Source organism: Mirounga leonina, unplaced genomic scaffold, assembly GCF_011800145.1.
Source record: "Mirounga leonina isolate KUSES-001 unplaced genomic scaffold, KU_Mleo_1.0 Mir_101595, whole genome shotgun sequence".
Classification (NCBI taxonomy): domain Eukaryota; kingdom Metazoa; phylum Chordata; class Mammalia; order Carnivora; family Phocidae; genus Mirounga; species Mirounga leonina.
In genome coordinates this window covers 7167408-7194915 of record NW_023270158.1, presented here as the reverse complement: position 1 = coordinate 7194915, position 27508 = coordinate 7167408, and the positions used below count along the sequence as shown (strand labels likewise).

The 27508-nt window shown below is 36.8% G+C and overlaps 1 protein-coding gene across 4 annotated transcripts in view; it reads right to left on the bottom strand.

Moving 5' to 3' along the window:
- The window catches only part of CNKSR2 (connector enhancer of kinase suppressor of Ras 2), a 274247-nt gene that overhangs the window by 72654 nt on the left and 174085 nt on the right, over positions 1–27508 (bottom strand). For 2 of the 4 annotated variants that reach the window (XM_035000620.1, XM_035000601.1), the window contains 2 exons: positions 12588–12677; positions 10855–11069 (listed from right to left, as the gene is read on the bottom strand). In XM_035000620.1, coding sequence (XP_034856511.1) covers positions 10855–11069; positions 12588–12677 — 305 coding nt within the window. The remainder of the gene's footprint in view (positions 1–10854; positions 11070–12587; positions 12678–27508) is intronic. The other 2 variants (XM_035000627.1, XM_035000611.1) reach the window with 1 other exon arrangement.

Below are 27508 nucleotides of genomic sequence, written 5' to 3'. Positions count from 1 at the left end.
TCGAATGCCCACGCTTCAGCAAGAATGGAATGCTTGATACCACTGCAGGAACACTGGGGTGGGAATCAGGAGACCTGACTTCTAGTTCTTCATATTCTAGTCCATATTCCAGCTCTATGATTGCAGTCAAGTCACTGAACTACTCTTGACCTCTAGTTCTTCATCTGCAACATCAGGGATATGGACCAGATGCTCTGAGAATATCTCACAGATCACTAATTGTACATGATTCTGACTTAAAAATAAGGGAAAAATGGCTAGTCACCAATGTACATCCAATTATTGACGTTTTAAGAATTATATATACCCACAATCAGTGTCAGTCTTAACACTTAATGCTAGATTATTCATTGAAAGGTACTTAAGTTTACGCTTAAGCTCTATCAGGTATGGAAATAACTTATCGCCAGCCACATTAAATATAGCTATTTTTGGGTGCTTGACTAATGTGTACGATTAACATAGATTTTGCACGAGACAGAGACAGAAAGTCTAAACACGTGAAAAGCAGAACTAGGGCAGTCCCTGCTTCTGACACTTCTATTTGACAAACTGTCGACGTCTGGGTGTCAGAGAAATCAGGGTAGTCTTGCCCATCTTTTCTGACAGAGAAATGTTTACGACGAGGAAAAACAGGGAACCAGATTTTCCTTCTGAAGACTACTCAGTGACAAGGGAATAAATTATATGTAAAAGAAAATAGAGAAATAAATAATATAAAAATAATCACCTCTATGAAGAACACACAAAACCTAAGAATCTCAAATGAGGTCACAGTATATGGCATGATAATGATGTCAGCAATGACATGACTGAATCATAATTATTGAAAATTTTTCCTGGCTATTGACTTACTGGCTTTACTTAGAAGAATATGAAAACTAACAGCTTTTTCTGGATACCTTTATATTTAGGTTTGTTGCTCTCATATATTGTACAGATTTTCTCATCATGAAATTCTTGCCATGTCAGTATAATTCATTCCAAGAATGCTAGCTTTTATCTAAATACCTTCATGGCTAAGAGTATGTTTATATCAAGCTTTTATTCTGAGATTTTTGCTTTTAGAGAGTAGGCAAACTCTCTAAGACGACCACTTCAAATGTTTGTACATCTGCTAGTTTTGCTGCAGTTTTCTTGATCTGGAGATTTTTTTTTTTCTTATCAGAAAATCTTTCAAAGGGAATACTAGATAAAAATAAAAGTTAAATTTAGAAAGTTTTAAAAGTCACTTTATATGCAATTCACTTTATAATAAAATAATTGAGAAAGATAAGTCATACTCTTCCTTCTCTTCCATTCTGAACCATCTAGTGGGACATGATTTTGCGACTAAGAAAGCAAAACTGTTTTTATCTAACAGAAGGGAAAAAAGGACTTGATGGGAAGGTTTTTTTTTTTTTTTAAATTCTGTGTTTGCAGCAGGAATCAAATCATCATTATGCTATCAATTTAGATGGCATTTTCCCGAGTCCTCTCTGCAGTGCTATGCTCATCTTGTAAATGAGAAAACTGAGTAAGAGAAAGAAAGCAATTTATGCAAGCTCAGATATGAAAAATTAGATTTCTACCGGGCCTGATGTGTGCTGCCCCTTCCCCGGTACTGGTTGCCTTAAATGCACCTAGATGAGGTCGGGCTTCTTCTCAACCTGCTGGTGTGGACATTTTGGGAGTACGGTTGGAGGAAAGATACTAAGAATACTGGACACTGTAGCAGATACTCCACATACACTGTTATCACAGGGAGTCAAAGCTCTTACCCATTTATAAAAACACGTATGGGGGTGCACAAAGGAGTAGAAAACACAGTAGCCTTAAAAATATTTTTATGGCAAACAAAGAAGTGGATTTCACATGGCTGTTTCTCATGGCAGTCGTCTGATAAAAAATGAGGGCGTGATGCTAAAACGCAACTACGTGAAGGAGGGTCAGCAACTGGCTCAGGTAACATGGTCGAGGTACTCCTCCTCAGAGTACGCAAAGGAATTCTTTGAGGAATTGGGGAATACACTGTATTGAGTAGAAACCTCTTTAGGTAAATTAGACGTGTTATCTTAATTATTGCTTCTATTAGTCAGTCTCTTGATTGAAGATAGATAAATGACAATTTGAAGTTATATTTTCCAATATATGCTTTGGAAAATTAAGTCAGCGGGCTGTAGGGAAGATACCTTCATAGAGGTGGGCTGTACCTTGAGTCCACTCCAGATTTATGATAATTTAGAATTTTTCACATGACCGCTGATTCTTGTGCAGACTGTCACTAGAGAATTTGCAAAGCAGATTTTACATGGTAGGCACCTACAGTGGCCACAGAAAAGGACACCTCAATGTGGTGGCTTCCTGCTGTGTCAATTTGGCAAAGCGGGAACTACGTGTCTCACAATTCCCTTCTCTGTATGAGTCTAGCTAGGGCCACAAATCAATTTGCATGAATTTTGGACAACAAGGGAAGCGGCAGCCTGATGCCCTGAAGGCTGGCACAGGATGTCACCCACTGCTGCAACTCACCCACATTGTCACTGTTCTGCTGCTTGTTGGTATGGCTCGGCAGCTGGGCCCACAACCTCAGCTCTCCCAAGTCCCGGACCAGGAGCCTGTGAATCTCCACGGCGGAAGGCACCAACCAGCTTTGTTGCTGACGTTGGAGGCAGGGTTCCAGTTTGTGCTCATGGGTTCTAGTTTATCTTGCTCTCCCTGGCTTCACATCCAGATTTTCTTCACGACCACTGACTCTGCTGAGGCATCTTAACCAGCTCCTTAGCTGAGTAGGATCTAGTCCTTTCTTCCATGTTACTTAGTGCTTCTTCTTCCCTGATTGAACCCTAACTGATACACTCGTTAATGCCCAAAGAGGACGTATGTTTTAGTCCTAGAAAGCTTTCTGATTTGCTCATCAGGAAGTAAATTCCCCTCCATGTAGATGAATTAATTTCTTTTCCATATGGCATTAAGAATAGTTACTGTGTGCCCAGCACAGTGGAAAAAAACTTCATATACAATGTATGATGTAATGGTGAAACAGCCAGGTTAGGTAAGTATTATCCTCTTTTTACTGATGAGAAACTGAGGTTCATAAATGTGTTTAGGTTTATACAGCTGACTTCAAGCTCATGTTCTAGAAGTACAGCATTATTCTTGGCCATCTGAATCTTAGAAAAGGCAATCCTCTTCTTTAATGTTGAGCCCTCTTACTCGGAGGTGGTTAGATACAAGAACCACTATCTCAAGGCCACTCCAAATTTATGACAATAAAATAAAGTATGAGAAGATAACTTAATCTCCTATTTCTTATAGCAGGAAAGTTTGCATCCAGTTAATTTAAAATTATTTGCACATTAAGAAAAGGAACTGAAACACTGATCTATTTCTCAACATTCCAGATGGTTTTGGGTTCAGGTCTATTAGCATCTTGTTCTTGGCCTAGCCTGATATTTGCAGAGATGTTAAAAAACAGATTTAGCAACATCATTTAGAACTGAGACTCTAGGTTGAGTTTGTGTACTTTGGCCCACTTCCAGTTGCTGTCTGAGCCAAAAGCCAATGAAGGGTCCATGGAGGCTGCAAACAATTTAACACTGTTCTAGGAAAAGTTTTCTTCAAGAAACTAGATTGTAACGGTAGTCATTAACTGTGCCCTAAACTTCATTCTCATATAAGATATGGGCCAAGAGACGCAGACATAGAGTTTGTTAAGAGGAATCTTTGTATGACATTTGGGTATACAGCAAACCATTAGGCTTGTATTGTGGAATCAGGGGGTGCTAAAACTGTCAAGGGGGTAATATATTTAGGAGTTGGGTGAAGAAAATAATGTGACATAGATTATAATTCTTCAGTCAGAAGAGGCTTTAAAGAGTTCTAGGGGTAAAATAGTTTTAACTGGAGTTTTATCATTAAACTTGAGATGCTTGATTAAATGAATTATGAATAAATCGATTAAAAGATGATTATGGGAGCAAAAAAGGCCTCCTGCCAACAAAATCTGAGGATATTTTTCTGAATAAAGCTGGAAGACATAGGTCTACAACATGAGAGAATGGGGCTTCTTTGACTTCTCTGATCAAGGCAGGTATGTCCCCAAATATTGACCTTAACAACCAAGTCAAAGACCTCTCATCACAATTTAGGTTTCATTTTATTTTTTCAAAGGCACCGAGGAGTTGTAATAAGATTTAAACTTAATAAATTCCTGATTCAATTCTTTTGAGTCCTGTTTTGCATGATGCCTTTCTAATGAAGCCAGATTTTGTGTTTTGCTTCCTGGCAGCCATTATCTAACCAGGAACTAGCAGAATGAAACCCACATTTGTTCACACATGAAACTGAAAAGACTGGCTTCAGTCTAAAGCAGGGCTTCTTAACAGTTTTTGATTGTGGCCCCCTAAGATACACTAACAGATCCCATGGTCCATTGGTCCCCATTTTATGACTATGCAAGTACTGTTGGGTATGGATGATTCATAGTATCATTTTTAGAAAATTGTGAGTAATATGAATCACCAAATGCTACACGGTAAAAGCAAGCAAACTAAAACAAACGAAAACCAAAAGTGATGAAGTCTAACGATAGTTTATAATGAAAAAGAAACAGCATCTGAAAACTACAGATAACTTAAAACAAATCCAAATGACATATCATTATAGCATTCCTCCCGAAAATGGTGGGAACCCAAACCATCTACACTTGTGCTTGTGCAGTAAGAGCGTGACTGCACCATCAGTTGCATGGATATGAGACTTTTTGGAGAAAGTGAACTAGAATATTCGGTAAATTCTATTAATGCATTATTTTATAATTATTCAATTTATAACCTTTTAAAATCAAGTAGTAGGTTATTAGTAAGCAATATCTAGTCACAGGTAAAAATGAAAGTCTATGTACTTATGTGTTATTTGCCCATAAGAATCAAAGAAAGGAACTCCATTTCTGTATCAAGTCTCAGCCACTAGGAGCCCTTTGCCAAGGACAGCCTATACGTGGAGAATCACTGCTCTAGTAAAATGGCCCAAGAGAAAATGCTTTTCACGGTATGCAGGGCTTTACTGAATTTGACATTAACACTCTAGAAATAATCAAGTCATCCATAGGAATCAGAGAGTACATACAAATATGAATACAATAATGTTTACAGTGGATATCTAACATGTCTGCTGGCACCCTGGTGAAGAGAAACATCAGGTCACAGCTGTTGTCCAGGTGGGTAAAGTCAAAATGCAGAGAAAGTGGTTGTTATAAACAACTGTTAGGTCAGAGATGGCTTTTTAGCCACTAAAATTTAGTTTTATTTTAGTTTCATTGATCCTGAAACAATGCAGCCAAGTCCAGTAGCAATTAGACAAACCAACGTTTATGACTACAGATAAATTTAATTATAAATGTTTGTATCCTGACAATACAGCATACTTCGCTTCATTGTGATAATGATAGCTCTGTCTTCTCTAATAGATGGTAAAATACTTATGGGTAGAAATGGCTTTTTTCATCTACAAATGTGAAACTTGGAGCCAGACTGCTTGAATTCACATTTCAAGTTTGCTATTTTCTAGCTGTGTGACCACAAGTAAGGTAAACTCTGTAAAATAGATATAATAATAGTAGCAACCTCACAAGGTCAATTTGAGGATTCAATAAGATAATGTATATAACTTCTTAGCATAGGAACTTAGTAAAGCAATCAATAAATGTCAGCTACTATTAGTAGCAGCACTTGCAATATTATTATTACTTAATATATATTCCACAGCACTTAGATTTGGATTTACAGATGGTTGACACTACTAGAACTGCTATAGAGTTTCTGTTAAATTATGTTATTTTTTTTTTTTGAGGGGCAACATAGTATGCTAAGAGGCAGACTGCTAATGTTCAAATCCCAGCTCTACCACTTACTATTTATTTAATCCATGTGCCTCAGCTTCCTAATCTATAAAATGGGGATAACACCAGCACCTTCTTCATAGGGCAGTTATGAGGATGAAATGAGTTAAGATTTGTAAATTACTTAAAAGAGTGTCTGTTTCATAATGTTCATCTACTTGTAAAGTTTAAAAAAATGTCTTTTAACGGCTCCCCACCTCCTTCTTCCAGGAGTTTCACCAAAAATATCTTCACAAGTTGATGAGGATGGCTAAAAGTATTTATCAGGAGTAAAACAACAACTGAATGTTTGCCATTATATCCTAAATAACTAAGACAAACCACATAAGTGTTGGAATGTTATGAAAAGATTATCCAGATTTTTGAACACCTACTCTAAATCTGTTTTAAATAAGCCATCTAAAATCACAAATCCGTTTATGAAAGTACACCTGCATGTTGCCTGGATCCATAATCAAATTTTACTTGTTTTGGCATCTCAGCTTGTAGATTTAAAATAAGTTATTATTTTGTTTATGGATTTAGTTTAGCAGCTTTAATGTGAGAGCAAGTTGTCATATGTATATCTTATTAAGGAAAAAAAAAGACCTGAATCTAGTCATTCTTTATCTAAAGTCTTTATCTAAAAGCTTTTATCACTACATTTGAATTTCTGTCTCCCTCCCTCTCCCTCCACCCTCTCTCTTTCTCTCTCTCCCTTACACACTGCTGCCTGCCTCTTCTTCCTATGCTCTCAAGGTCAGATGAGGGCTTTGACAGCTAACAACTCCTGCATTTTCAGACAGAGAATCAGTGAGTAGGTAATATAAAGTTACACTCTTTTGGAAAAATACCCTAACATACTTGGCTGACAGGTATACTGTGACCTCCCTAAGGATATGGGCAGTGATATGGAGAAACGAGCTGGAACTGAAACTGAGCCGGAGTAGAGGAGGTGGGGTGGGGACTGAGGGGGAACTAATCCTCTTGCCCTAGTGGCACCCGTGAAGCAGGGAAGTCCTGTAAATCACTCTGATTAAAGGGGCAAACTGGGACCTGCTTTGATCGGAAGCCCAACATGGTAAGTGTAAGTTACCAGGTGCTTCCAATACTCTTTTAAATGGGTGGGTAGCCAGAGGGAGGTTGCACATGGTCTGTCTTCTGTAGCAGAAACCAAGACAGATGCTCCTTGGCAGAGGTGCCAGTAAGGGCAAGGTTCCAGTTGTTGGAGTGAAATGGAACATTAATCGATAAACCAAGGAAGAATTTAGTAATAAGGACTAGGTAAACATGACTAGATATTCAGAGTCCGAAGGCTTTCCCCAGGCACCTGGGACACTGAGACTATGGTAATAAGTTTAATAAGTTCCTGGCAATTTCCACTACAATTACACTCCCCCTGAAGGCCTGTTTGTGCTGGGCAGGACCTGACGTAGCTGTTTGCATGCTGAGGACATCAACTGAGAGAGATCCTGAGAAGGACAGTGAAGTTCCTGTCACATTCACTCACTCACTCATTTATTTGTCTCATGTTTACTGAGCATTTGTAAGATACTATGCTTATATTAGGTGTTGAAATACAGTGCTGAACAAAATAGAAAAACTTTCCTTTCTTGTCATGAACATGGACATGCCCTCCCTACTATGTACAAGGGAGAAAGACACTAAGCAGATAATCACATAAATAAGTATATAATTGCAAATCATAAAAAAGGTTTTGAAGAAAATATAGAGGGTGCTAAGAGACTTTAATAGGAGAAGCTTTTTAGTTTAGAGGGTAGTGATTAGGCAAAGCCCTTCTGTAATTTCAGGTTTAGATGGGAGTCACTGGGGGGGGGGGAAGGGGAAGGGGTAAAAGCAGATTCAGTACAAGGCAGAGCATGTCAACAAAGGAAAGAGATGGCAAAGACTAGTGGATGATCAGGGTAGTCAGAACATAGTGAGTGAGTTCCTTTTAAACAATTTAAGGAAAAATATGCATACTGGAATAACAAATATATGGAATTAATAAAAAGCTGTATTTTATAATACCATAAACTTCTCAATTTTCTTTATTAATATATATACATTTCTGCTATAATTGCTAAGAGGAATGAGTCAAACAGTGAAATCAAACTGTATGTGCCTTGCTTTGTGTATTTTTATTGGGCTGCTTTCCAAAATAGACCAATGGGGATTATAATCTAGGTCTGTTTATGGGAAACCTCCCTTCCCCTCCCCTGCCACATACACAATACAGTTTTTTTGTAAATTGTTTAAAGGGTATTTAATGTTGATATAATTCTGCTATTAAATTCAACTAAATTTTGTCTAAATGTGAACTCAGACCATAAGGGGCTAGTATATCACAGGAGAAATAGCAGCCTATGAAACTCAGGACTCAATCTTCAGAGTCTTCTTCCACTTAAAAATGGCTGTGTTATCCAAAGGAATAACTGGTAAGAATGATTAGTGGTTCCTCATGAAGGTGATTAAATATTGATATTGATCTTGTGTTTTGGGACAATTTAATGTAAGGAAAAATCCTTTAATTTTTAAATAGGTGTGCATAAACAGATTAAAAAACCACAAATTCCTATGAAGTATAAGAAACAATCATATAAGCATACGCTGTTTTGCCTTCAAGGTCCAGACAATTTTAACTACAATACTCCATAGTCTCAGCAATAGATTATGCCAAAGAGCTACTCGTGCTTTATAACAGCAGCAGATCTGTATGTTTTTCTGGAGTTAATAAAAAATAGTAACACAGAGCAAAAGAGAAATGTGGGTACAAGTCAACCCAGATACTGAAAATGTTATTAAAATCAACATATGAAGGCACATGTTTCTTAAAGTCAAGCTTTTTCAAAATTCATGCAGTCATTAAAGCATAGGTAGGAATGCCTACCATGCGTAGAGAAGCAGGGTAGGGTGTGCAAAGACCACTCAAAGTGGGTGATCTGGGTTCTAGTCCTTACTCTCACACTTTTTTGCAACACAGTTCTGGGTAAATCACTTAACCTTTCTGAGTTTGAGTTTTGTCATTTGCCAATGTGGTTGTTGTGAAGTTTGAAAGACAACAAATGTGGTCAAGCTCCCTTGATAACCATGAAGGTACTAAATAAGCACAAGGCTTATAAGGTCCTCAAGGGAACTTAGAGCCTAGTGAAAACCCCCTACTGTTTTCTCTTCTTGAGCATTGGCTATAGGCATTTGAACATTGGTTAGGCATGCACTTTGGGGCTAACAATTATTTAGCTTCTTTTAAATCAGAGAATAGAGTTAGAAAGTGTCAAGGCTTCTACTCTGGGATTAGTGGGTCAGTATTACATGGGAGGACTCTCCCCCACCCCAACAACTAACAGTATTCCTTACTGTATGCTGTTCCTCTGTCAAAAGTTAGTTGGGATAGATATCACCTATCTGGGAAATACCTTCTTACAGACTCAGGTCACATAATAAAAGTAGGAGGCAAAAGTGAACTGATTTCTTTCTTAGAATAATCTTCTAGAAGTGAAGTTACTAGACTTGGTTCTTGATACATAAAACTAAATAATGCCCTTCAGAAAAGTGGTAACAATTTATACTCCTCTATAATACTCAATCCTCAGGATATTTCTCATTACCAGTTTGATTCACCATTTACTATCTTCCATAAATTAATAACTCAAAATCCACAAGATTCATCTATTTTCTTTCCTCATACAGTCTACTGCTGTCCAGATGTGCTTGACAGGATGGCAAAGGTTGAGTGTTTAAATGTGCCTTCAATGGCTTACTTCTCCTCTTAGGATAAATCCAAACTCTTTTAATAGTTGACATGCTCTGGGTGAAGTGGCCTCTTCTTCCTTTTGCAGCCTCATTTCCCACTACCAACCTCCCTCTCAAACAGACCAGCTGTCTCTTATGTTTAGGTCTTTGTTTGGACAACATTACTTATGACTGGAGCACCAGATTCTAGAGGGAGCTCAGTATTCAGACAGAATTTCTGACTACCAACAGCTTCATACAGCTAAGAGTACTGATTTCAGACTGACTACAAATAACTGTGGCAAATATAATCATTGGATTTGTCAGTCACTTAGGGGAGCAACTTTTGACATGGGCACTATCTCTTAGAGAGGAAGAGGCTTGGGGAGGGTAGAGAATGAGCACCTAGAAGTGCTTATTGCTCTCCTACTTCCACCCAAATAAATGAAAATGTTTTTCTACACTCTAGTTTTATGAGAGAGCTTCGGAATAACTAAGCAAATGATTTAAAAGATAGGCTCAGAAAAGTAACTCAAGTAGAAGCCATTAGATCTTTCACAACTTGTATACCTAGGTGGTACACCTTCTGCACTGCACTGCACTGCACTGACAGATTAAAAGATCCTAAGTTTCATTAGAGTCACTGGCCCAGTTTCCCCTTCCATATAATAATGTGCTATCTATGTATTCTCATTTTTACCTTGAGCACCATGCTCCAAGTCTAGCACATAAGAAATGCTCATGAACATATTAAAAATCCTATCTTTTTATTTTATTTATTTGACAGAGAGAGAGAGAGAGAGAGACAGTGAGAGAGGGAAGACAAGCAGGGGGAGTGGGAGAGGGAGAAGCGGGGCTCGATCCCAGGATCCTGGGATCATGTCCTGAGCCGAAGGCAGACGCTTAACGACTGAGCCACCCAGGCGCCCCCAAAATCCTATCTTTAATGTTGAATTTTATAGCTATCTATTTACTGTTTATTATTATAGGTGATCAATCAGCTAATTAATTATTCTCCATCAAGTCTGAGCATATTATTTCATTAAAAAAATCGAACCTGCTACAACATATGAACTCGTTGAATATATGACCTGAAGAACAAATCAACTAGCTATCAAGGTTTTTAAAAACATTTCTAAACTTACGATCTTTTGTGAAAATCTGGCAATAGGATAAAGATAAGCCACCTGGACCTTACCCAAAAGAGTCATTTGCCAGGCTCCCAATAGAAGCTACAGCACAGTCTTTGAACTTTTACTTACATGGTATAGTGTGGTCTCTGGCACAGGTGTGCCCATGATGTCCTGTCTCAGTGCATCCATTTGCAAACTAGGTAGCAATGAATAGTGAGTCGGGCTATTACTCTTATCACTCTTCTTTTTAGACTTCTTCCCTGTGTCTTTTTTGCTGTTTCTCTGAAACATGTATTCTTCTTGAGCAATTTTTTCATTGCTCATATATCGGAGTAGGGAGTTTTCTATATAAAAAGAGATAAATACACTAATATAAATATGCAGATATTCCAAATTTACCACTCTTCCCTGATTGTGCTATTAGATTTCATTTCAGAAATGTAACTTGATTTAATTTATAAAATACCTATGTAGTGAAAATATAGAGCATCTCAATCATTTGGGATCATAGGGCAATAAGAAATAGCCTACAGATTATTTCTCTGAGTTTTATCTCTGGACCAACTATATGAGAATCACTGGGTGTGCGGCTCATAAAATTTTTAACAAGTTCCCTCAGGGGGATTCTGCTAAAAATCTATGACAAACACGGACCTATAACAGACTAGCATCCTTGGAGAAGTTAAAGCCCACATTTTGAACCAAGAGTCAGGAAACTTAGTTCATAGAATCTATGCTTAAACTGATAGCCAACACTTAGAACTTCATAAGGCATTTTCCCCCCAAGATATCATCATCATACGAAGTCCCAAAACAGTGACTCAGAAATAGCATATATGTTTCTCTTTTTATTTTTTTTCTTGATTAATTCTATAACACAAATGAAGCTAGAAACTAAAGTTTGGAAAATGGAATGAATACATAGATGTAAAGGAATCTGTCAATGTTCCTGTATTTACCAACATTTTCTGAAATGTTCTCTCTATGAAATAAGTGTTAACTAGACTAATGAAGCAGATATTCATGCTTGCTTATCCCTGTGTGGTAAATTCTGTACATCGGTTAGAAATAACAGGCAAATGAGTTAAATATATTATGAAGGAAGCTTAGTGAGCTGAGGCCCTATGAATAGTTTTTGCTTTGTTTTATTTTTTATCTACAACTTTATAGCTCTATATTTCAGAAAGCGGAATTAGCCCACCATATCCACAGCTGTTCGAATCCCATTTAGTAGTGAGACTTTCAGTGGCTCTCTTTACTGCTCACCTCAAGAGCAGGATAAGTGAACATAAAAACTTACTTTTGGTAGATACTTCAAGTGTAACCCACCCCCAAGTAAGAAGATAACCCTGAACAGCAAACAGAAGAAAAACCAAAGTGGTTTTTTTTTCCCATTTTTATATGGTTTTCATTAGAGTCACTGGCCCAGTTTCCATTAGCTTTATTCATGTACATCAATACTCATTTTAAGACTGTACTAATATACAAAAGTGGTGAGGCTGCATTGCGGACCAATGGGGACTGATCACAAACTCTTCCTATTCACTGAACTTAATTCTTTTATGCAGTTTCACACTTCTGACGTTGTTTTCCAAATAGTGACTTTCACATAACAATCAGATATTTATTTTTTTTACACTGTACTTATCTACCCTGAATCCCTTAAGAGACATTCAGAGAAGATATCTATTTAATAACATATCAAGATAGTCAAACGTTGATCTGAGTCGGTTTGGGTGTATCATAAAATCAATAAGAGAATGAAGTTTTCCACTGAAGCCATAACAACCTATTTAAAGAACATTTAAATTTGCTTTTTTGTTCCAACAACCCAGCCTACACTGAAATTCTAGAACACTTACCTCTTCTACTATCTCTCTTCATCTTATTTGGATCTTCATAGTCCCCCACCCAATTATATTCCACTGGCATAGATATAGGTCGTAGCTTGCCTAAACACAGAGAACAAAATTCACATCACATTGTTTTTCTTCCCCATGTCCGCTCATACTTAACACTGATTTTTAGCTACAGTCTGCAAAACACACTCACTCATATGCAACATTATGGTTGGCATTTGTGTAGATGAAAAATGTGTGTTTTGAGCCAGAAGGTGAAACTGCCTGTGGCAATTGGCCAGGTGATAATGCAATCTTAAGGCATCCTTTTATAAATAATAAAGAACAGCCTAGGTTTGCTCTCTTAGGAGCCCCAGATTTTAAGGGTATGGCCCTTTACAAAGAGTATCACTATTTTAGGAATTTCACTTTCTCTTCAGTCACTGGATCTCTGCCTTATTCCCCAATGCCCAAGTGTCTACATCTTGATAGTCAATCTCCAAGATAGTAGCCCCTTGTGTTTAACCTGCCTGCAAGGACATTAACCCACTGTGGCATGTTGGAACGCTACAATGCTAACTTCTCATCTTCACTGCGTCTTAACTCCTGTCACAATACATTTTGGATATACCACCATGCTTCAGCAATATGGCTAGATTCCCGTTTATGGCCTATAACTGGGTCTGCCCTCCCAAGCATCTTTTTTGCTATTGTGAACAAGTCTAGTTTCCAGATCCAAGTAATCACTGCTTTGGCCTGTCCTGTTTCCCTCTGTTTGTATTCTTACTAAATAGCATTTTACTTTAGCAAGCAGAACTCATGGCATAGACTTCAAGGATAACTTTTTGGTGAGGCTGTGGTGCATTATTTTCGATCAACTTGGAATTCCTGAAGCACAAAAGAGCCAAAGAAAATCATACAAAGGTTTAAAAAGGATACCTAGCACAATGCCTGGTATATAATAACTGCTTAATAAATTTTAAATGAATGAAAAGCCAAGACTCACACGGGACTGGATCCTAATAATGATGATTATGATGCCTGTGATAATACTACTGAACACTTATATATCATTTACCATATGCCAAAAACTGTCTAAGGGTTTTATAAGTATTAAATTGTTTAATCCTCATAGTTATAAGAAATATACTATCATTACTCTCGTTTTACTAGATGAAGAAACTGAGACAGGTTATGTAACTGGCCCAAGAACACAGAGTTGGGATGTGTGTAGTACCAGGGTTGAAACCCAGGCACTTCAACACCGCTTTAAAAACTCCATAATTCTTGGTAACTTCAATATTCACCATCCAATATTCTGGTCTCTCAGTTTCTTGAGGTTCTCTCCTCCACACTCCTGTGGTCATATGCTTAACCTGTCAACTGCAAAGGCTGTAATCCCTTCTAGTATCCCACTTTTCAACTACCATCCTGTATTTCTAGTGCCATCCCTACAGCATTCCAAGTCCAAATATCCTCCTCCTTAATCTATTGATCTTCCCACCTTCCAACACCTCTAGGTCACTGTATATCCTCTTCATTTCCTTTCTTGCCCAGCTAAATTTCATGATCAATTACTATGATCGGTCCCTGTATTTAAAAAAAAAAATTCTGTTAGGAGACTTCTAATTCTGTTCCTAAGGAAAATGTAACCTTATGGATTTATATTAAGTACAATGATAGAGTTTACCTAGTATATTTTGCTAAGCTCTTTGAAAGTCTGAGAATGAACTGGATATGATAAAATTATTAATGAGTCAAAAAAATGCAGTGTTTATTTAAAAGTGGCTTCCTTTCAAGGTGTGCAAACGACTTTAAAAACAATCACCTAAGATTCCAAAATTCTCATGGAGTAGATCTCTGCACTTTTACAAGGGAGAGCTTTGGGAGAGCTGATGCAGGTCAATATATCCTGCCCTCCCAGGGTTGGGTAAAGCTTTTAGGAAAGGTCTAGTTTTGTCATGTCTATTCAACTGCTTGGCAGAATCAATCCTCCAGATTTTCAATGTTCTGAATTCTTTGTTTTCGAAACTCCTACAACTTATTTCTTTAGAATCTGGTTTTTCAAGTAAAGTCCATTTCAGCATGTGTGCCCTGAAACTGAAGCAAGTAACAGCCCTAAACTGTTTCTGCATGTCACCAAGAAAATCTTTTGGAAAGTGAACAATCCAATTAATAAGCAGTTGTTTTACTTGCTCTATATGTCATTATATGTATATATAAAGTAGTTTGATACTTTTTAAAGAATTGATTGGTTGTTTGGAGGCAAATACATATGCACAAAGCCAAGAAGAAACGTACTTCATGCATAGAATATGAAATAAATAACTGTATTCATTGTATTTCAGGTCATCTTCTCTGAGATTCTCAAGGAGCTAAGTCATTGAGGCATGTAATTAAGCTTTTGATATGCCTGGTTATATTACTAACTATAGGAAAAAATTTGCAGAAGATTAAACACTGGTGATTTTTTAGTAGAGTATACTGTATATTGCTAACATAAAATTGAGAAAAAGGTAGTGAATTAAACAAAAAACTGAGATAAAAATCTTAATTAAAATTCACTTTTGGAGGACATCAGGGTTTTGCTTTTTACTAGTTATAAAGCTCTGAATTTAGCAATGCAAGTAAAAATACCTATTTTTAAAAGTATTATTTGTTTAGTTATAAGAGAGAATGTTGCTTATAAGTATTACTCCTTTTATAAATTTTTTTATTGTGCTGAAATATTGAAACAGATTTAATAAAAGAGAATGAGGAAACGCTCATATAAACCGCAGTCCTTGGCAAATTGAAAAACGGAGAATGGCTTAGATTATTTCTAATTCCAAATACAGAGATCTTTGATTGCAGCATGGAAATGTTTGCCACTGCACGGGTATAGCAGTATTGTAATTTCACAAAACAGCAAAGTTCAAACGGAAAAAGAAATTTATGGTGTTTGCTACAGTACTACTAGGTCAAAAAAAAAAAGAGTACTATAAGCATTATTTTAGATTTAGGTCAAATGTACACTATTATTAATATATGCAAAGTATTTTTATGTTTGTAATGACTTTTAAAGGCTTATTAAACACATTTGACTCACTCCTTATGGAAATGTACATATACTAATAATAAATCTCTGAAAAATACTCTGAAAAATTTTAAGACATCTCTTTAGGTAGTGACACTTGTATTTACTAATTCATGATGAAAATTAATAATAGTAGTCAAGAATACAGTAAAAAAAAAAGAGCCCTATTAAAAATTTTGCTGACCACTTCCTCTTAATTTTTTTATTCCTCCAAGCATAAAACATTTATTAATTGTAGAGTACATTTGATACCCTCTCATAAACCTTGTGACATCTCTGTGCTAGGGTCTCACAGTTGAACTATTTTGTTACTTGGCTGTTGATATCTGTTTGTACATCTGGAGCTTTCTAACTTGGATTTCCATACAGGCAGGAATTGTGCACTGTATTTCTTACTGTATTCTAATAAATGTAGAGTTGAAAGATATTTATTTTTGGATTTTGTTTGAATTTTATTCTGAAGTTGATGGCAAGTAGTTTTTTAAATTATGAACTATATTTAGCTGTAATTAAACACAAATAGAACACTAAATATAATTTTAAGAATACTGACAATAAGGGGTGCCTGGGTGGCTCAGTCAGTTAAGTGTCCAACTCTTGGTTTCAGCTCGGGTCATGGTCTTGGGGTCATGAGATCGAGCCCTGGCACTAGGCTCCATGCTCAGCGTGGAGTCTGCTTGAGATTCTTTCCCCCTCTACTCCTTCCCCCACTTGTGCTCTCTCTCTCTCTCTAAAATACATAAAAATAAATAAATAAAATCTTTTAAAAAAAGAATACTGACGATGGAGTACTTTATAATGATTTAAAGTACTTGTTTTAAAATGAAATTGCTATGTTTTAATATTACTGTATCATATGATCTCACTGATATGAGGAATTCTTAATCTCAGGAAACAAACTGAGGGTTGCTGGAGTGGTGGGGGGTGGGAGGGAAGGGGTGGCTGCGTGATAGACATTGGGGAGGGTATGTGCCATGGTGAGCGCTGTGAATTGTGTAAGACTGTTGAATCACAGACCTGTACCTCTGAAACAAATAATACATTATATGTTAAAAAAAATAAGATAGTAGGAAGGGAAAAATGAAGGGGGAGAAATCAGAGGGGGAGATGAACCATGAGAGACTATGGACTCTGAGAAACAAACTGAGGGTTCTAGAGGGGAGGGGGTGGGGGGATGGGTTAGCCTGGTGATGGGTATTAAAGAGGGCACGTACTGAATGGAGCACTGGGTGTTATACGCAAACAGTGAATCATGGAACACTACATAAAAAACTAATGATGTAATGTATGGTGATTAACATAATAAAATAAAATAAAATAAAATATTACTATACAAACTTACTTGAAAATAAATTGACATTTCCCTTAGATAATAAAGCATATTTGGTGCTTTTGCAAATGCTACAATGCCCTTTGGCAGAGCTAACTGCTCACTCTCCTGGGCTCTTTCATAGTGTTTTGGTATATATGTATTCTTATATATTATTATACTGTATTATATCTGTCTGTTAAAGGTTTTTCTACTTTTTGGCAGAAACTAGGTCTTAGGTATCTTTGTTATGAGTGCTCCTGGCAAAGATACTGACCCAGAGCAGGTACTGATTAAAATTTTTTGAATGCTTGAAATGGAAGGATGCTAGACGTTAGGGATATCCCAAATTACTAGGCCCTTCACTGGACTCTAGTCCCTCTTAATTACTCAAAAGTATCTCTTGTGCAATGCTTGCTTCTTTCTCCTGCAGCATCAGTTTTTCCCTTTTGACCCAATGATTCCAATTAGCAAATAAACATGCTGCAATTTCTCCAACCTTTAAAAAACAATAACACCACCTCTCTTCACCAACAAAGTACCACTCAACTACCACCTCATTTCTCTGCTCCCCTTTACAGAAAACTCCTAGAATATAAAACTTGTTTATGTTCTCATTCTCTAATTCCTCTCCTTTTTTTCTAGCTTTATTGAGGTATGATTGACAAATAAAAATGTTATATATTAAGGCTGTACAACATGATTTTTTAAGGTGTGCAATGTGATGACTTAATGTACATATACATTGTGAAGTGATGACCACAATCCAGTTAACACATCCTTCACCTCACATGATTACCGTTTGAATGTGTGGATATGTGTGGTGAAAACACTTCAGATCTACTATCAAATTTCAAGTATAAAATGGAAAACAGTATTGAGGTTCCTCAAAACAAGAACAAAAACAAAAACAAAACACAGAGCTACCATATGATACAGCAACCCTACTTCTGGGTATATATCCAAAGAAAATGAAATTAGTATCTCAAAGAGATATATGCACTCCCATACTCATTGTAGCATTATTCATAATAGCTAAGACATGGAAACAATCTAAGCGTCCATTAACGGATGAGTGGATAAAGAAAATGTGGTATATGTATACAACAGAGTATTATTCAGCCATAAAAAGATGGAAATCCTAAATTTGTGATAACATGGATGAATCTGAAGGACATTATGCTGAATGAAATAAGCCAGACACAGAAAGACAAATAGTGTAGGATCCCACTTTTATGTGGAATCTCCTCCTCGCTCTTTCTTGAACCTTCTCTGATTAGGCTCTTGCCCCCCAAACTATACCAAAACTGCTATTGTCAAGTTCACTAGCACCTTCATGTTACTAAATCCAATAGACAATTCTTAGAACCTTTGACTTTTCTGACCTATCTGTAGCATTTGATGCAGAGGATTACTCCCTTCTTTGAAACATTTTCTTTTTTTTTTTTTTTAAAGATTTTATTTATTTATTTGACAGACAGAGACACAGCAAGAGAGGGAACACAAGCGGGGGGAGTGGGAGAGGGAGAAGCAGGCTTCCCGCGGAGCAGGGAGCCCGATGCGGGGCTCGATCCCAGGACCCTGGGATCATGACCTGAGCCGAAGGCAGACGCTTAACGGCTGAGCCACCCAGGCGCCCCGAAACATTTTCTTCATCTGGTACCCAGGACTCTGTCCTTCTCTGATTTTCCTCTCCTCTTCTCTTGCTAAATTCACATACACCCTTGAGAGCTAAGTGAAAATGTCATTTCTTCAGGGATGCTCTCCTTGACCTCTTATTCTAGGTTGGGTTTCTCTGTATTTGTTCTCATTTTCTGTTGTAGTTTTTCTTCATAGCATGCCATTTATAGTCAAACAAATATTTATTAAATTAGTTGCTTGAATTCTACCCCTCTTCTAGAATGTAAATTTCACAGGGGAAATTTCTCTGTAGTTTACTGTGGTATCTCCAGCACATAGCACAATGCCTTAAACACAGTAACTGTTCAATACTTAGTAACTGATTGTTAAAGAAAGTAAACAGGGGACCTTCCTCATACACTGGACTGAAAAGGGTCCAAGCTATACCATTAATTTTTATTTTCATAGTTTCCTTCTCCTTCCTTCCTGTCAACTTTCCATTCCCCTCCCCCCTCATTTTTCCTTCCCTTCCCCTCCCTCCCTCCCTTCCTTCTAATGTAGGATGTCAACCTGACCAACCTCCTTCATTTCTAACAAATCAAGCCTTAGAGAGCAGTTTCATAATACGTCAGAACTAGGAGTCCAGGGGTGCCTGGGTGGCTCAGTTGGTTGAGCGTCTGACTTTGGCTCAGGTTGTGATCTCGGAGTCCTGGGATCAAGCCCCATGTTGGGCTCCCTGCTCAGCAGGGAGTCTGCTCCTCCTTCTCCCCCTCCTCCTCTCCCCACTCATGCACATGCTCTCTCAAATAAATAAATAAAATCTAAAAAAAAAAAAAAAAAGAACTAGGATATGCCTCCTGATATGTAGAAACATTCTTATATTAGGCTACCCATGATGTCTGTTGAAATACCACTGAATTGCTGCCTTTTTCAATTGTATTTATACCCCCTTTTTAATTCTCTCCTCAGACATGCTAAAATCATTAAATTTCAGGGTGATAGCAGCACCTGAGAAGCAATCTTCTCTCTTACAGTTGCCAAAGAGTTGAAAAAAAGACTGCAGAGAAATCTGACATACGCTTTAATGCTCACAGAAAAAGCTTTCTCTAGAGTCTAAGGAGAAAAAATATATACATATACACACACATATACACATCTGTTCTGAATATTTTAGCCAATATTTTGATGAAAATGAGTGTAGTAAGGAATGTTAAGCTACAAGCATGCCACATATACCCATCAAAATCCCCACATACCAGACAGAAAAATTACTTTCAGATGGTTGACTGCATATCTAGGAAAACATCCCGAGGTAATTTAAGGTAGACAATAACACATTTAAAGAGGAATAAAATGGAACTGAATGGAAAACCAGTAATTTTTTAAGAATAAAGGCAACATATCTGGATCTAATAAAATAAGTAAAATCAGGCACTTTGATCTTTAGGGCCATATTTTTTGAATTTCATTTTTGGATAAAAGAGCGTGGGAAAAAGTTGGATTGTAAACACTGCAATGTGATGATTATTTAAGTATTGGCTTTAAAGCCTTATAATAATCTAAATCAAATACAAACCCAATTATTATTAACTTGAAATCTTTTCAGTTTCATTAATGGAGAACAAAAACAATTAAAATCTCATTTCAAAGAATAAGCTACATCTTGTTTTTAAATTTTCCTATTGTTTTCTAAAAGTGATCTAGACTTTAAATGGGAGTAACATAAAAGTTACTGAAGGAGAAAATTTTGAACTGTATCAAAAATTATGTGGGACTTTTAACACTTGATTTCAAGGCTAATTATATTTTGAACCAAATTATCTTTTGTAAGTATTCTACCAAGAGAACAACTGTGCAGTACACACTGGAGTTTGGAAAGACAGGTTTTTCTAAGTTGAAATGTTTGCCACTGTGCATAGAGTCACTTCTGCATTAGAGGGGTGTGAGGACTAGGAAAGATTCAGATGGTTTGAGTATTGTTTAAGTGGCAAAAGACTTCTGGGTCCTGCTCTGAAGTCTCTGGTGGATAAAAAAAAATGAGCTATGCTAAAATACCATTGCCCCATGCTGTGCTCAGCATTAATACAGTCGTGGACAAGAAAGATGACATGAGTATATAAATGTTATTTGGTTAAAAACATCAAATTTTCGGGCGCCTGGGTGGCTCAGTTGGTTAAGCGACTGCCTTCGGCTCAGGTCATGATCCTGGAGTCCCGGGATCGAGTCCCACATCGGGCTCCCTGCTCTGCGGGGAGCCTGCTTCTCCCTCTCCCCCTCCCCCTGCTTGTGTTCGCTCTCTCGCTGTGTCTCTCTCTGTCAAATAAATAAATAAAATCTTTAAAAAAAAATCAAATTTTCAAGTTAAACAACCACAAATTAAAGCCCTGTATTTTTATTTTATTTTTTTTTGTAGTTTCAAGTTTTTGTTTAAATTCCAGTTAGTTAACATACAGTATAACATCAGTCACTCTATTTTACAAAAATCTTAGTAAAGCAGTGTCTTGAAAATCTTATCAACATATGGAAGAGAGTCCCCTTTTCTCATGAAGAGTGAAAAAGACAATGATTAAGACTGAAATAAACAGACTGACATCTTGTAATAACTTTGTAATTCCTTTCACATAATTTTCTGTTCGGGATTACATTAGTCAGTAAAACTGGCAAGGAAGGGAGAGATGAAAAACTTAAGACACACCAAAGTTAATTCCTCAGGATTTCACCAGTAGTCAGTGTTGAAGTCAGCCCACCAATATACTGTCAACTTCCTATCCCAGTGCTCTCTTTGCTATATCACATTGCCTTGGTGATGAATTCAAGACCACCACATTACACAAAAATCCAATTCTTTTATCTTCAAAAATAATTCAATGACATGTATGATTACTGATTTTGTTTAAGTGTCCTCCCAGCTAATATGCAACTCTTTCTTAAAAACTATGTGAAGAACTAATGGAGGATTAGAACATAAATTGTGGATGTAGCTTTGTATTTGCTGTCCATCGCCTTGACAAAGATGGAAAATACATTGCTTTGACATGATGTGTCAACTTGTAAGGTTAGAGATTTATTTGCTCTAATGTTTCCAGTCTTTAAGGTAATCAATGTACAATTTTTGGTTATCTCTTCTTTAACAAGATTCAATATAATACTTGACATTTTCTACCCCCTTCCCTCTCTCCCACCCCAGGGATCTATTTTCTCCATGATGTCCGGCAAACTGTTTTGCAGTGATACCGGTAATTCTACAAGGAGCCTGGAGGATAGAATGCCATGCACTGATCTCTCCAGTTAGTATTTATTACTTGAGTTTGGACTTTTATCACAAATAAGATTTACTCTAGAAAATGGCTTTTCTGCAAGATAAAACTGAAGATGACATTCAACACACCGTCTGCTGGGGTAGGCTTTGACTTGAGAATAGAGGCTTTTCCAGGGGCACCTGGGTGACTCAATCAGTTAAACACCCGGCTCTTGATTTCAGCTCAGGTCATGATCTCAGGGTTGTGAGATCGAGCCTCCATGTCAGTCTCTGCGCCGAGCATGGAGCTGGCTTCAGATTCTCTCTCTCCCTGCCCCTCCCCCCCTCAAAAAAAATAGAGGCCTTTCCAAATCAATTAAGTCAGATATTTGGAACTTAAAACACAAAGAAATTTTTATCATTGGTATATCAGTCTTTGAGAGGAGCTACAAAAGTCTATTTTAGCATTTTCCAAAATATATTCTATCAAACCTTCCATTGGGAGGTTAATAAGTATTTTGTGACCAAAACCAAAAAAGATTCAATGTACAAATACATTCGGGAAACAATAAGCCAACCCAAATTCAAGAAGACCTTCAAAGCCTTTAGTCTGCTAACATGCACTTATTAATCGTCAAGAAGGGGATAAAATATTCAGAGCTTCCCAATCATATTTAACCGGATAGCCTCTTTGTTTTATGAACATTCTCTTTCAGAACTAGAGACCAGAAGAACATATTGGGAAAATGATGGATCCTTAATTCACATTGTGATGTGAAAGCTAACACTAACCACTCTTTTAAATTTTACCTAGCTGCCATTGATTACATTTTTTTTTTCCATAGGGGAAAATGCATTTTGATTTCAACTAGGGACAATGGGTCCCCTCCTGCTCCAGGGAATTTGTCACGATTGGGTTTTCTATTGTAGAGCAGGGTAGGTCATTCCAGACACTCACAACATTATATTACTTCTGTCCAGAGACTATGTTAATTGTGAGTAAATGTCAGTCTCTTTCCAGGGCAATAATTTCACAGATTCTTTGAACTAAAAAAAAAAAAAAGGCAATTGGCCCTGTGTCATATAAGGGCTCTTTGATTTTCTAGTCATATATACCTGCTTCTGTATTAAATCTGTCTGCAGTTGATTCTTCTTAAGTTAGGTAAGGGTTTCTCTGTAGCAGCACTCTTGACATTGTGGACTTGATCATTTTTTATTGCTGGGAGCTGTCCTGTTCTTTGTAGGATGTGTACTAGCATCTATCCACTACATGCCAGTAGCATTTCCACCCGTAATGACATTGTACCCGTTATGACAACTACAAATGTCCCCCCAAATTGCAAATGTGCCCTGGAGGGCAATACTGACCCCAGTTGAGAATCACTGAGTTAGACTGTTTCTACTCTTGGCTTCCCATTTTGTCTTTAAGGGAAGCACTATTTCACCTAGTTCATATCTTTCTGTTGATGAATTCATTTGAGGAGTTACTTTTCTCCTGACAGTTGCATCAGTTTTGTTGACTTGGTTTGCTAATCCTTCCATTCTACCCACATATTGATACTCTGGAACTTGGTTAAGAGTTCCTTTTTCTTAATCTTATTATTTTATCCATTACCTAGCACTTTAATTTGTTCAAGCTGATTGTTTTCTTTCCTGGTTTCATTTTTTGAGAGTCTCTGACTATTTTATTTATTCTACATATTATTTTTGCTCTCCTTCCCCCACCCCCAGCAATTAAACTTAAAAAAGGTGTGGGGTCTGAACAGTTTTCAGAATTCTGATGCTGTGAGGTTTTATTTAGGCCCTTCTGTCCAGAGTATGACCTAGGGGTTTCCATAATGGAACTTAAAAGAAGATTTGGATCAGGGCAGTTTTTAGTGTTATTACCTATTTGAATGCTCTTCCTTCTGCTTTTCAAAACCGAACCAAAAGAAACGGACCAACACTATTCATATTTCTTTTAATTGTTATGATTTAAATGGTTGGTTAGTGGGTAGGTAAAGGGATCAAAGCAAGGGAATATTTCCAGCCCTTTTGTCCTTTATTAAATCCCTCCACAGGGAGAGGATGAAGTGTTAATTTGATCTCTAGGCACTTGACAATCTTTGGAACATTTTCATTTATGAGCAGGAGTAATTCATTATGCCATTTAGGCACTATTTCCTGAGCACTTTCCATGCGGCAAGAATAGTACTAAGTACTAGACATACATTATCTCATTTAACCCTCATAAAAACACCGTGAGTAATCCTGCCATCTCATTTTACAGGTAAGGAAACAAAAACATACTGAGGTAAGGCTCAAGTTCAAGGTCAATCAGTTATTAAAGGCCAACCTGAGACACCAAATTCAGATCTATCTGAGCTCAAAACTCATGCTCTGCTATTTCTATCAGTAAAATTGCACAAATTAGGGAAGAGAGCCTTCTCTTGCTGATTACTCTGATATTTACATTAGGAACAGACAAGTTTCTATTTCTCTCAAAATATTGCTGAACTACTTTTCTATCCATTACATGGTTCCTTATCACCATCAGCTTGATGTTCAAAATTATTTTGTGAAGCTAATCAACATGCAGTCTTTATGAACTGTATTAAGTAAGTCCAAAGGAATAACAATTCCTGTGGGTATAGTGTACATCTCATATTTCTACATTTTTGATTCACTAATTTCTATTTCTATGGTTAGTTCTACTTTGGAAGTGGTACATTTTCCTTGAACAAAGACATTTCCTGTGGTTAGAATCCCAATTTCTTTTCTTTCTAGCATAGCTGATGAATGACAGCTGAATTTTTACCTGATTAGGAAGACAATTTACATTTAAAAATCACAGGAAAGAGAGAAGGCTTATATTCAGAAATAAAGAAGTATGAATGTATTGTGTATACGTGATCCTTTAAGAAATGTTTTAAACAGTGCTATTAATTATAATTTAACTGGCGAAAAGGTAGAATGATATTGTAAGACAAAGATGATGTTGCAGTATGATAAGAGACCCTGGAACCTATGGATAATTTCCTCTCCTCACACCAGTAGAACAGTTCAAAGTGTCACTGCCCGTAAGTTCTTTACCATGCTGGTTTAAGTCATTTCAAGCCATTTGCTATTCATGTGGATATGCAACATGGTAGTTTTCTCTTGCCCCAACTACTCGAGTGGAAAATGTTCAGGTGTGATGTTATAGAAATTAATCTTCCTCAGTGCAAAATATGTACAAATAACATTGATGAGGAACATTTTTAAAATAACAACTCTGCACTCATTCATGTGTTTTTTGTGAGGTCCTAGAATCTCAATAAATCAGACAAGTCTGGATTCCTTCAAACCAATACTATTATGTGATATTACTGTAAAAAAATGTGTTCTTCCTATTCTTATAAAATATGACGACTCAACAGCCACAAAGGGACTCAGTCAACTATGTCTACCTTTTACCAGGTTTTTATGCATAGAAATGTGGTATGATGGAATAGCAAGGGCAAAGAGTCTGTGAACGGCAAAAGGGAAAGCTAATGGGGAATATTACCATTCTGAAAAGTTGCCAAGCAACTGATCTCATCAGATTTGAACCTTTACCTTTGAAGCATGAGCAGATGAGACCAAATAGTTAAAGGAATTTAATGCTGTCCTCTTTTCCCCTCTTCTAATTTTCACATTAAAGTTACTTTTTTAAAAATTGAACTGTTTATTCACCTTATCTAATTCTTCAAAGAATTTAAAATGGCTGATATTATTATTATTTATGCACTGAGATCTTCAAGTTCTTTTGTTTTTTTCCCCAGCTGTATTGAGGTATAAATAAAAATTGTATCTATTTAAGGTGTACAACATGATGATTTGATATATAGAGAATTATGAAATGATGACCACAATCAAGCTATTTTAACCATCCATCACCTCACAGAGTTACCTTTTTTTCTGTGAGGTGAGAATACTTCCTATGTATTCTCTTAGCAACACTGAAGTTTCTGTGCAACAGTGACAACGATGAAAATCAATACCTATAGCACATACTGGGCACTTTCCAGGCGATTTACAATGCGCTGTTATGAAATTCTCACAAAAAGTCTATGAGACAGGTATTATCATCTTCATTTAACAAAGGAGAAAATTGACATCAACATCCCCAAGCTCACACTAGAGTAATCACATAAAAGACAGGGTTACCAAGTAGGGCTTGGTGCTAGTAACCACTGACCTAGGCTGCTTCCCCGCTCTGTGCTTCCAGAAGTTAGTCTATCTTTTTAGGAAAGTAAAACCTATTTTATGTTCTCAGATTTAAAAAGGACATAACACATTGTTGCTAATTTTACCCCTCAATTTAGCTACCTTTTCCTAAGGTCTGTAAGGGCCAAGTCTACGTAAAAACATATTTACTCTAATGCCAATAAATACAAAACAACATATACAAGAACATACAAAATCAGACCTACTTCTGCTTGCTTGAAATCAAATGCTTAAATCTGGAAGGAGTAATACAATTTCTGGAAATTATTTCTCTACAATTTAGCAAATTACTTTCATCACATTTAGCTACCTAGTACCACTGGTAGAGTCCCACAAATATCCATGGGTACTTAATCTCAGCTCTACTACTTACTAGTTGGGTAAGTTATTTAATCCATCAGGAAAATAAGGATTCTATTAGGACCGATTTCACTGGTTGTTGTGAGGATTAAATGGGTCAATGCCTTTGAAATGCTTAGCACAATGCCTGGCATGTATAAAAGCTCACAGGTATTACTGACTAATTTCTAGAAGGGCCATCTGTTGTCTATCCATATTATACTTGTCTGATAGTTTAGGGTAAATAATTGTTCTTCTTTTAACTTACTCTTAGCAACAACTAGTGAGTCTATGATATAAAATGAAAACCTTGGCTAAAAAAATGTATTTTAATGTCCACAGTTGGGATATTTTCAGGTATTTTTCTTAACATGCGTGTTTCTTTGTCACTGTGGTCAATAGCAGAGCTTCCCTAAATATTTTTGTTTTATATATCAAACTTTAAAATATGAATGTACTAAGATAATATGACAAGTATATACATATTTAACCAAAAGCACATAATAAGAACTGAATCATGTTCCTCCTTTGCTTCTCAAAATCCTAGCTATACTCTTACAATCTTAACTCTAAACCTCTTGGAATAAACAGGTAATCTGGGGAGTTAATAGGAGAGAATGGTGGCTAAGTTCATATACAAGATAAGGGTATTTGTCACAAATACTAAGAAATAAGTTGAGCACTGTAAGCCTAAAGGACTTACTCATTACATTTTAAGGTGTCACATAAGTGCTAACATGTTAAATTACTGTCATTTCTAGAAAACATGAAACATGAACATTTTTGTGCTTTAGGGTTTTTTTTGTAATCTACTTCAACACAATCATGTATTTTGGTCATTATTTATTTAGAGATTTATTTATTTGAGAGAGAGAGAGTGAGCAAGCAAAAGTAGGGGGAGGGGAAGAGGGAAAGGGAGAAGCAGACTCCCTGCTGAACGTGGAGCCTGAAGCAGGGCTCGATCCCAGGACCATGAGATCATGACCTGAGTCGAAACCAAGAGTCAGATGCTTAAATGACTGAGGCACCCAGGCACCCCTATTATCATTATTTTTTAAATCTAAGAAATACTGTCACACTTGGGAGTCTGGACTCTGAAAAACAAACTGAGGGTTCTAGAGGGGATAGGGGGGTGG